Source organism: Carettochelys insculpta, chromosome 2 (genome assembly GCF_033958435.1).
Source record: "Carettochelys insculpta isolate YL-2023 chromosome 2, ASM3395843v1, whole genome shotgun sequence".
Lineage (NCBI taxonomy): Eukaryota > Metazoa > Chordata > Testudines > Carettochelyidae > Carettochelys > Carettochelys insculpta.
Window position 1 is genome coordinate 201385380 of NC_134138.1, and position 12123 is coordinate 201397502.

Consider the following 12123-nt stretch of genomic DNA (forward strand, 5'->3'; position numbering starts at 1 on the left):
TAAATACTACAAATAAAACACTTTAAGATGACGATGATTTATAATTTGTTAAGCTTTATCACTCCAAATGCATCCTTTTTGGAATCATTTTTTGCATAAGACATGATTCCTATTAATTGTCAGTTAATGTAAAATATATACTCTTGTTAAGGCATGATATTCCATTACAAATTCCACATCATTGTACTTTCACATTTTACTGTAAAACAATCTGTAATTGCACTTTTGGCATACATACTGGCCTGAAAGAAAAGAGAATGTTGTGAAAGAGGCTACTGTGAAAGTTAAGAGTACAAGGAGGTGGTGAGAAAATAGAAACTTGGGATCCAAATTTTGGATCATATATCATTTTTGATCGAAGAGTGCTGTGACCCTCTAAAAGACACAAGCTGTTAAAAAGAGCCAGTTTCACTACCATGAAAAGTTATTTATCTTAAATAAAGATTCTAAGAATCAAAATTGTGAGAAACATTACTTGTTTTTAAATGAAAACCTGTTATTTGTGTTTTTCTTTTAAGTTTTGAAACTCCTCCTCTTTGTCGGTATTCAGTATGGTTTTTCGTAGCCTATTATTCCCAATGTTAGTCCAAAATAATTCTGTTGTGTTCATTTCAGAGTCAGAATGGATTATCAATACACCATTGTGGCCCTGCGATACAATGGACGTCCTCAATCGACACAATCTGCTGTGTGCAATTGCATGTGAATATTTGACCAAGAATCTTTGTAGACAAGCCTTTGAAGTTTTACAGAATCTACCAGGTTTCCAAAATTGTTGTGGTAAGAAAGAAAAGCTAGTGTTAGAGACAACAAACTGAAAAGACGAGACTGATACTACGAAACATGGTTTCTCTTCTAACTGTCTGATTCGATTTTGTAGGATGCATTGCAGAGCAGATTTAGAACTCATGTCTTCAGAGGAAACATAATTTAAAAAAAAAAAATAGATAACTGTACTTGAATGACTAACCCAAACAAAAGCTACTGCAAGTTGGATTACTGGATTCGCTTCTACTTCCCCCGCATTCTTAGCCAGTCCCAGTTTCCTGTAGTCCATGAAAACAGAGCACCATTCCTGTATATCTCCTAAGGACTTCAGGCGGTCTATAAAGTGGAATGGAGCAGGGACATTTTATGGTGGATTGCTATCACATTACTAATCGTTCTGCCACCACCGCTTACAGCTCCCCCAGTCCACTGCATGCTGACATCACTCTTTCCCATGTCCCCTGTCATCCTGCTCCCTTGACCTTCCTGTACCTAGCTGTTACCCATGAAGATGAAGATCCATTGCTCGCCTGTTCCCTGAATAATATCTGGGGAAAGACGTTAATTTCCCAGTCCTCCCACCACTTTCACCTCATAGCAAAACTTACTCATCTCTACCTGTGTGGCAAGCCTGTCTAGACGTACAGGCCCCAAAGAGCTATGGCATGCACCAAGGAACTGAACAGTCTCTTAGTGATAGCTGGGAGAGTGAGGAAGGAAATCGCCATGTCTTAGCAAAAACAACTTGGAAGCCCATGGTGGCAACTTAGACTAACGTTTATTTGGGCATAAGCTTTCATGGGCTGGAGTCCTCTTCGTCATAAGCATGAAGTAGAAGCTGCACATGTGCCAGCAATGTCCCTCTGCCATGTTCACTGGCCAGACCAGATGGTCTCTATGCAAAAGGATAAATGGACACAAATCAGACATCAAAAACAACATTCAGAAACCAGTAGGTGAACACTTCTGCCTCCCTCGACACTCAGTAACACACTTGGAAGTTGCCATACTTGAAGGAAGAACTTCAAAAACATTCTGCAGCGTGAGATTGTAGAGTTGGAATTCTTATGCAAACTTGGCAATAACATACTAGGTCAAAATAGAGACTGGGAGGGGCTAGCTCACTACAAAGAGTAATTATCCCCCTTTTTAATATTTTCATTCCATCAAGTGGGCCACATCCACCCTGCCCAACAGTCGTAGGTAATTTGTGCTCCACATAGTGATGTAATACTCCCAATTTTGCATCTGGGTATATATCCCTGCCAAACTGTAGTGAATCTGGCAAAGTAGGCACCAGTCCACGAACAGGGAAAAAGAATAACACAAAATGTGGAAATGGCAGAGCTGCTTAATTACGTCTTTGTTTGGTTTTCACCAAGAAGAATGGTGGTGCTTGAGTGCCTCACATAGGGAATTCATAGAGTACATGAGGTAGTTTAAAAGTTAAAATATAAAAAGAACAAGTTAAAATTATGTTGAAAAGTTAGATATCTTTGTCACCTAGGCTTAATGAAATGCATCCTAGAATACTCAGGCAGCTAATTGAGGAGGTATGTGAGCCATTAGCTATCATCTTTGAAAAGTCATGGAAACCAGAAAAGATTCCAGAAGACTGGAAAAGTATAAATATAGTGCCCATCTATAAAAAGGGAAATAAGGCCAACCCGGGAAATTACAGACCAGTCAGTGTAACTTCTGTGCCACGAACAATAATGGAGCAAATAATTAGGGAATCCATTTACAAACATCTGAAACACAATAAGGTGATAAGTGTAGCATGGATTTGTCAAGAACAAATCATGTCAAACCAATCTGATGGCTTTCTTTGATAGGATAACATGCCTTGCAAATAAGGGGAGAAGGGGTAAATGTGGTATACCTAGACTTTAGTAAACCATACGACCTCATAAATAAACTAGACAAATGCAAATCAAATGGGGCCTGAGCTTTGCCGGCCAGATCCAGCCCATGGGCCATACGTTCCCGTCCTGTGATCTAGACAGTGCCTGGCCCTGCAGTGAGCGCAAGGGACTGAACCTGGTGATGATCTTTTGAGGTCCCTTCCACTTCTGGTATTCTATGACATTTATGCCCAAACAAATTTATTAGTCGTTAAGGTGCCACAGGGCTCCTCATTATTTTTGCTGAAACAGACTAATACAGCTACCCCCTCTGAAATTCATTTCTCAGCATACCTACATATACTGGGGAGCAATAGGGAGGGGCAGTGTAGAGGGGAGAATGAAATGGATTCTCCATCCTGTCTGTGTTCTGCTACTTTCTACCCTGATAGACAGAAATTGAGAAATCACTGCCATAATCTTACTTCTTTTTGTCCCCCATTCAGTGATCCTGGAGAATACTTCTACATTTACCTGATCTTTCAACCCTGCCCTTTGCCATCAACCATAGGTAGTTTGTCAAGGCTAGCCATTCTGATTATGATTCTTGGGAGGCTGAAGAACTCTGGTATATTTGAGGACCAGGGTCTTTTAGATGAGTCGTTCCTTCTCTAATCTTTTTCCCATGTCCTAATGCTGTCCAGGAAGCACAGCAGGAGGTTCTTCATTTGAAGCCAGGAAGGTATAGTAATCCAGGGGGAGAGGGGGAGCACTCTTCTTTTATTACCCATCCCTTGTTAAACAAGTACTTCATTTACGAGTACTTGCTTAAACCAGGGAGATGCTTACCTACCTTAGTTCACTCTACAAGTGAATTTCCCCTGCTCATACGAGCCTTACCCCCCTCCTGTGCTTCCAATCCCTCTAGTTTGACCCCTCCCACCAGCCCTGCAGCCGCAGCTTGCTGCAGCCTGACACCCCACTGCTGCCTGCACTCCCTGCGGCCCCGCCTCCTGACCGCCAGCCCCACAGCCCCGTGCAGCCTGACACCCCACTGCTGCCTGCACTCCCTGTGGCCCTGCAACCCCAAACCACAGCAGCCTGACACCCCTGCCGGCCCAGCAGCCAGACCCCTGCCACCGCCTGTACCCCCGCAGCCTGATCCCAGGGCTGCCTGTATGCCCCATGCCCCTGCAGCCCAACACCCCTGCTGGCCCTGCGACCAGACCCCATTGCCAGCTGTAATCCCTGCAGCCCAACACCCCTGCTGGCCCCCCAGCAAGACTCCCCCCTCCCTGCCGCTTGTACCCCCCACGGATGCCTGTACACCCCCTGCGGCACTGCGGCCAGACCCCCCTGCAGCCGCCTGTACCCCACTCCTGCGGCCAGATTGCTCTGCAGCCACCTGTACTCCCCGTAGCCAGATTCCCCTGCAGTCTCACCCCCCTGCTGTCTGTAACCCCCGTGGCCAGACTCCCCTTCCCCCGCCCCGACCTGTAACCCTGCGGTCAGACACCCCCCCCAGCCTGTAAGCCCTGCAGCCTGACCCCCACCGGTCCCATGGCCCCAAACCGCAGCAGCCAGACCCCCTCCACCACCTGACCCTGATGACCCCACAGCCCAACCCCCTGCCCTGCCCCAAACCGCTGCAGCCTGAACCACCCCCCAACAGATTTGAATCCTCCATCCCACTCACAGCCACAAACTACTCCCAGCTTTTAACCCTCCCCAACCCAAGGTTCACTCACCTTTCAAAAGCAGCACCACCTTCTGCCACTCCTTCCCCAAGCTGGGAGTCGTGGGAACTAATCAGAGACTTTTACATGTAATTTAATAGGAATTTAGTGTCCCTCTTACGAGTTTCTGCTTACAGGCAGAAAGTTGGGAACCAATTGTGCTCGTGTAGCAAGGGATGAGTGTACTATTAATGCTCAGAGCTTTCTGAGTTGCTTCCCCCCTTCTTGAACCCATAGAGCCCCTCAGTACTTCAAGTCTTCGCTGAAAGAGAAGCCTGGTCCAGGGATCCCACAGTGCTTTACAGAATTCAGTCACTGTTTTTTGCAGACCTTAGATTTATTTTATAACTCTGAAAAGACATTACATGTTGCTAATATTTTAGCTGAATGTGAAAAGGTGTTACTTTTGTGCAGATTAATATGGTATTTAGGAATCAATTTTCAATGCACCATGAGAATTTGGTGTCATCTTAAGACTTTTATGCTTTCGGCAATAAATTATTTTGAACTGAAACTAATTATCACTTGATCTATTAAAATTTTTTTTAACCAAAGGTAAACGGAATGTGCATCATTGGGGTCTGTAGAAAGAGACCTACCGAAAGGGATCATCATAAGGCATTTAACTCTTAATTTGCAGTGTTTTGTTTCTAAAATTGCTCTGATTTAAGGTTGAAGAGATTGGTTTTCTGCTATGTTTATAGGAACCACTGGGAAGATATCCAGCAATTAGGATTGCTTTAGACTGATTTGAATAACTAACTTTATTTTTATTTTAGATTCTGTAGACGTCTCCCAGTACAACCTTCTTTTTAACAAACTTCTAAATGCCTGTATTGAGAGCAAGAACCTTGGTGTATCTTCTTCTGTAACAGACTTTATGCTGTCAAAAAACATTCCCGTTGATGTTACTTTAATTAGACGATTAATTACAGCATTGGGAAGGAGCTCTTTGTGGCTTAAAGCCAGGATCTATTACAAAAGTAAGTATCCTTTGAAATTGTGTTTACTGCTTATGATCCTTGAAACAGCTGTACTCATAAGAACTAGTTATTTTGAGAAGTAATTTACTAAACAGTCAGAATAGCTTCCTGCCTGCTTCTTAAAGTTAGAGTGATATAGAACAGGAGCTAACTCTGAGATTTCAGAAAATTAAAATGAGTAAAAATGTTTTGAAACTTTTCCATAGTACAAAATGTTCTTATGTAAAATCAGAAGTTCGTACAGTTCAGTCTCTACAAAGTTAAAAGGCAACATCATGCTGACAGAGTATATCATGGAACTATGTGCCTCATCTTTGGTGGTGAGAGGAAAATAATCCTGTCTGCCTCATGGTTGAGTGTGATTTTATTTGTGAACAAAAATGGCAATAGAAAATAGATAAGATTAGAATACATTACAAGGAGATTGTAACATCCCATTTTCTTATTTTCTGTTTTAATATGTAATACACAATTCGTTTAAAAGTACAGTTAAGTATCATTTCGTAAATGTTATGGACAATGGCCCCTTTTACTCCATGGCATAATGGGACCAAATTCCAACTGGCAACAAAACCCTACATTGCACTGCACTGTTAATTTGTATTGTCTTTATGAAATATCCTTCATTCCTAGCTTCTGACACACAGTCATGGCTCAGCTGAAAATACTGCTTAATGTAAAATTTGTTGATTTTTCCACAAGGCTTCTATAGCAGGTGTGGATTTTTGTTCTGCCCTCAGACAGCCCACCCCACTCGTCTCTGTAGTCTAGTCTCACACTTGTTTCCACCATTGTAGCAAGTTATAACAGAGAGAAACCCGTGCTAGTCTATACACTATCAAAACAAAAAAGCAGTCAAGGGGCACTTTGAAGACTAGCAAAATAATTTATTAGGTGAGCTTTCGTGGGACAGACCCACTGAGGTGGTCTTGAAGAAGTGGGTCTGTCCCACGAAAGCTCACCTAATAAATTATTTTGCTAGTCTTCAAAGTGCTACTTGACTGCTTTTTTGTTTTGATAGTATATAGACTAGCACGGCTCCCTCTCTGTTACTAAGGAACTTAATAGCTGGTTTTAGCAGCTCATCATTCCAGTCATTAGCTGCTGTGGTTTGTCAGGCAGCCCCACTTAAAATGCTGCACTTCTGGCTCTCCCCACTCACTGGCTGCAATCTAGGTTCTAGCTTTGGTTCTCTGATTTATTCCTGGGGGAATTCTGTACACAATATTTTAGGATTTTGTAAAATTATTCGAATTTCATTTGTCAGAATGAAACTAGTGTGATTATGTAGTGTTAATTATCTCAAAATACCTGTCAGCAGGTATGTCTGAAACAATTCAGGTGCATACACAAGCTCCCACACTCCCTGCCCCCTTAGAGACCAGGCATCCAAAGGCAAAAGCAGTTTGATGTTCAGTGCCAGGCTTATTTGGCATTCTGTGTGCTGCAGTCTCCTTCCCTCAGGATCTGAGGGGAACTGCAGCGACGAGCAACATTTTGTTCTCCTCCTGTGCCCGCATGTATCAGTGTTCAAGCTGGGCTCTGCTGGGTCCAGAAACCCCTAGTGGCTGCCAGTAGCACTGCAGCACATTCTGGGGCGAAAAAGAAAATCTGCTCAACAACATTAATTACTGCAAATTCTGCATTGCGCAGTGGTGCAGAATTACCTCAGGAATATCTGATTTTCTATGTGCTGTCTCCACAAAAAATTGAAAGGAATGTGCACTGTAATCCAATTAAATCTTTGCAGAGAAGTGAGTAAGCAAAAGACAACCACGAGCTGATCCCCATAGAGCAGGGAAATAAAACAAAATGTTGTGTATGTGGCGACTTCTGTGACAAATCCTGAGTTCATGGAATTTTGAAGAAAAAGCAGTTTAATGCCATAGGCATAATTTATATGTAAACATACCAATTAAAATAGGAGTAAGGATTTTGCACTAAAAATTAGTGTTGGGGGAAGAAAATAAACTAAATCCTGTGTGAAATTACTTTAGTCAGCATTTAGTACCTTAGAAAACTAACAGCCTGTGTGATCAAATAGCCATTTTGTAGACAGAAAGTCTATTCAGCTACTTAGGGTTTCTTTTTCTTCCCATATGTCAAGCTACACACACATTCAAAATAGGTTGTAATTCAAAGTTAACAACCTAACTTTTGCATTTATGCTTTCTCTGTCAGGTGCTTTATCATTGGGTTGCTACCCACCACTAGAGGGAAATTTATACCGCAAACTTTTACTGATTGCATCTTATATGTCTGAGATTGAGATGCTGCTGGCTATTGAAATATTCCTAGTTTCAAATGCTAGCAGTATTCAGAGTCTGGGTGCTGCCAGTCAGACGCTTCAGGTAGTACTGAAAAGGTTAGTTGGTCAGTTTTTGATACTTTTCTTATGTGTGTCTTAGTGTATGATGATTTAATACCTGGGAGACTAAAAGTTTGTTCATGTGCTCATGCATTTGATTTGGGTGTTGCTTGGGAAAGAAGATTTTTTTTTTTTTTTTTACTCTAGCTACAGAGGGAAGCAAATATGTACATCAGTTACTTTTTCTTTTTAATTACTTCAGAATCAAATAGGGAGAACACATATCATGTTGTCAAAAAGACAGGATTGTGTGAAATGTTACTGTATAAAATATTGTCTTATAGTTAAGCATATAGAAATGTATGGTTGAGACAGAATACATAGTAGCGTTCTTCAAAAAACACTTTGTGTGTTCTGTTGTGGAATATCCCAAGCCTCTGTAGTTGGCCTTCTCTGTGGAGAACATTTCATTAGTTTGAGCTTAGGAGAGCTTTTGTAAACAAATGACATCTGTCCTCAGTTCTTCTGCTTCCTTAATTAAAGTTGTCCCCTCTGTCTGACTCCACTGCCACAATAATTTAGGCCTTCTCTTGTTCCCAGTCACTGATGAGACCTAGGAAACTGACCAGCACATTACTGGTCAGTTTCCCGGGTCCCGCCAGTAGCCGGGAGCTGGGAACCTGGCTGCCATCTGGTTCCTGGCTCCTTGCCACTTGCAGGACCCTGGAAACTGACCAGTGATTTGCTGGTCAATTTCCCAGCTCCCACAGTGAGGCGTGGAGACAGGAGACAGGCTGCCATCTGGCTCTCAGCTCCCCTGCACTGGTGGGACCTGGGAAACTGACCAGATATGTGCTGGTCAGTTTCTCGGGTCCCGCCAGCAGAGGTGAGCCAGGAGCTAGGCTGCCACCTGTTTCTCAGCTCACAGCCACTCCTGGGGACTGGGAAACCACTCCTGTCAGAGGCGGCAAGAGTCAGGCTGCCGCCCCTGACAGGAGTGAGAAAACTGCTCCTGTCAGGGACAGCAGCTTGACTCTCGACTGCCACCCATGACAGGCGCAGTTTCCCCATTCCTGTTAGAGGCAGCAGTCACATTAACCCAAGATGCATGCAACTTGGTTGTCCGTATCTCGGGGTTTACAGTAATTTTTCTTCTTCTTTGAGTGGTCCCCATGGGTGCGCCACAGTAGGTGTCGGGCTCGCCACAGATCAGAGATTTCCAAGCTGTATCTCATCAGATCGCGCGTGTGCCAAAGCACGCCAGTCCTTCACGTGCTTTCGGTCACGTGTGCAATCCGGTCCACGCCAGTTCTGTAAACTGCCAGTGGCTGCAGGTGGACTTCACTTCGGCTCCAACCCTAAGAAAGATAAAACGTTATTCGTTACTATTGCTAGTTCCCTTTTGTTTAAAACCATTCTCTTCGAAACTGTTCTTAAAAATTGTTCCTATATATAGTTTACCCAAAAAAAAAAAAAAGAGGAGTGGAAGAGTAGAGAGAGGGAAGAGCAGCCCCTTTGCGGCCTGCTTATCTCTACAATAGACTGTGGTTGAATCTTACCTGTTGTTTAGTAGCTGTTAAGTACTCTCATTAAAGTTACATGTTGTTAAGGACTTTTAACAAGAAGATACCTCCTGCGGGATTCAAAAAATGCAAGTCGTGCTGTGAAGCTATGCCTGCCTCCGACGGCAATAGCAAATGCATTTGTTGTCTGAGCGAGACCCATGTCCCACAAAAATGTCCTTACTGCTCTCAACTAATGGCTAGAGCAAGAAAGGACAGGGAAGTGAGATTGAAAATGATTTTATTTGACAAGGCTCTTCGGCCTGAGCCATCTGAGATACCCCAGGTGGAAGGGACTTTGGGGCAACACAAGTGGAAGGCAACCTCTTTGATCTCTGTGGCTCATAAGAGGAAGAAAATATCCCCTACTTGATCCTTGCCAGTACTAGCTACTAGCAGGATGAGTGAGGCACAGAACCAGGAAGTGCTCGCTAAGGGCAATGCAAAAACTAGAGAACACAAGACAGTGCCTGGGGCTCAAACTGTTAAAGAGGTGGCACCGAAGATCCCACAGGTGCCAAAATAACAGGCACCGAGAGCATCGGAACAGGGCACGATGGCACGGGGCCTGACAGTGCCGGAGACCACCATGTGTACAGAACTGCAGGCAGAGACACCGGGCGCAGCACCACCAGCCCCGATACCCACACCGAGATCTCAGGCATCGGACATTAACACCTGCACCAGCACCGACTAAGCAGTTTCAAAAACCAGGAAAGGCGAGGTCTAAGACTCAGCACTGAAGTCCATTGCCGAATCTTTTCATGGTGCCTCTCTCTCCCAGTTCTCCTCCTGAAATGTGCATGCTGGAATGGCTGTTAACAGTGCTTTCACCCTTTCTGAGACCACCATCTCCACTTCTACAGCCATCTTCTCCCTGGCGTAGGCATCCTTCACCTGTTGCCTTACATGAGCTGCATAGATATCCCTACAGAGCCTCTCCACCTTTGTCCACATCATCCAGGAGATCACACTCCTCTCGTCATTACAGGTACAGACAACATTCACATGCTAGATCCTCATCACCAGTTCCATGTCCTTTCTATTACAGTCATCCATATCATCGTGAAAACTATCAGCACCGCAGCTACTCAAGATCGAGGGGTAGATCCCTGCACCAATGTTCGTCATACACACAGTTTTCACCCCCTCCTATGAAGTGGGGGGCATGTTTCCTCACCTAGGGTGGGTCCAGAGTTGGTTATCGACCTTCCCCTGGAATTTTTAGGGGAATGGGCACAGGAAGTGTCCGAGGAACAGGTAGAGGCATATCAGACTGATGACTCTTTGTCCTCTCCAGACGAGGCAGTCGTCTCAGGAGATGTATCTCCCCCAGATGATCTTAAACAATTTCAGGAACTCTTCAGAAGGGTGGCACAGTCCCAGGACATACAGGTGGCAGAGGTACAGGAGAAGCAGCATAAGCTTGTCAAGAATCTGAGACCTCCCATGTCATCAAAGAGTGCCATCCCTCTAGATGATGCCATCATGGAGGCTGCCACAAACATCTGGCAGACCCCAGCTTCTGTTCCGCCTACTAATAAATGGACGGACAAAAAGTACTTTGTCCCATTGAGTGGAATGGAGTTTTTATTTAACCACCCTCAATCGAACTCCCTTGTGGTGGAGTCCTGGAATACAAATCCACAGGGTCTGACAAGGACACAAAGAAACTGAACTTATTCGGGAGGAAGGTATATTCATCCTCCTCTCTACTGTTACGCATGGCCAACTATGCTGCACATCTATCCAACCATAATTTCAACAACTATGCAAGACTTACTTCATTCATGGACTTTCTTCCGGATGACAAGAAGCTTGTTCTGAAGGCATGAGTTCAAGAAGGGTACGCGGCTTCGCATACAGGCGTTCAAATTGCATTAGACGTGGCGGACACAGCAGCATGCTTTACGGCCATTGCAGTGGTGATGCAGCAAGTGTCATGGCTCCAGACATCCAGCATCCCTAAAGATCTGCAAACGAAAGTCTAAGACCTTCCCTTTGATAAGGTGAAGCTGTTTGCCGAATCCACAGACTTGGTCCTCCACTCCAGCAATGACTCAAGAACTATGCTCAGAACACTGGGCATGTACACCCCTCCTTACAGGAGGAAGAGATTCTACTCATACCAGCGACGTTACACCTATCAATCTCTGGGCCCGCAATACCAGCGAGGCTATGACCAAGGACACCAACAACAACAACAAAGGCCACCTAGGTGACATTCCCAGCAAGGCTGTACCTCTGCATCACAGGCAGCCAGGCAGCAAGTTTGACTGCTAAGTCGAGGACTGCAACATCACAACCATCATTCAGCCCAGAGAGATGCTGTTGAAACAAGAGGTGGACCATCTCTTATCTATAGGAGCGGTAGAGAGAATCCCAGACAAGTTTCAGGGGAAGGGTTTTTATTCCCGATACTTCCTCCTGGAAAAGAAAACAGGAGGCTAGAGACCAATCCTAGACTTACGGGCTCTCACTCATTATCTCCTCAAGCAGCGTTTCAAGATGACAACAATTGCTTCCATAGTCACAGCACTAGACGATGGAGACCGGTTTGCAGCCCTCGACTTGCACGACACATATTTTCACATAACCATCCACCCTGCACACAGGCACTCTTCCGCTTCACCGTGGGTATGGAACATTTCCAGTACAGAGTCCTTCCCTTCAGCCTGTCTTCAGTGCCCAGGGTTTTTACAAAGACATTCTCTGTAGTGTCGGCTTACCTGCATTAGCAGGATGTATTCATCTTCCCATATCTGGACAATTGTCTCTTGAAGGGTGCCTCGCGGGCAGATGTATTACGCACGATAGACATTACTATGAAGACATTCCTCTCACTGGCCCTAGTAATCAACTTCCAAAAATCGACGACAGAGGCCACGCAGGACATAGAATTCATAGGAGCACGCTTAGACT

At 44.4% G+C, this 12123-nt stretch overlaps 1 protein-coding gene across 1 annotated transcript in view; it reads left to right on the top strand.

Annotated features, from left to right (window-relative positions):
* Positions 1 to 12123, top strand: part of TOPAZ1 (testis and ovary specific TOPAZ 1) — a 118503-nt gene that overhangs the window by 92953 nt on the left and 13427 nt on the right. The window contains exons 17-19 of the mRNA XM_074988330.1: positions 616 to 780; positions 5128 to 5331; positions 7513 to 7696. Of these exons, the coding sequence (XP_074844431.1) occupies positions 616 to 780; positions 5128 to 5331; positions 7513 to 7696 (553 nt within the window). The remainder of the gene's footprint in view (positions 1 to 615; positions 781 to 5127; positions 5332 to 7512; positions 7697 to 12123) is intronic.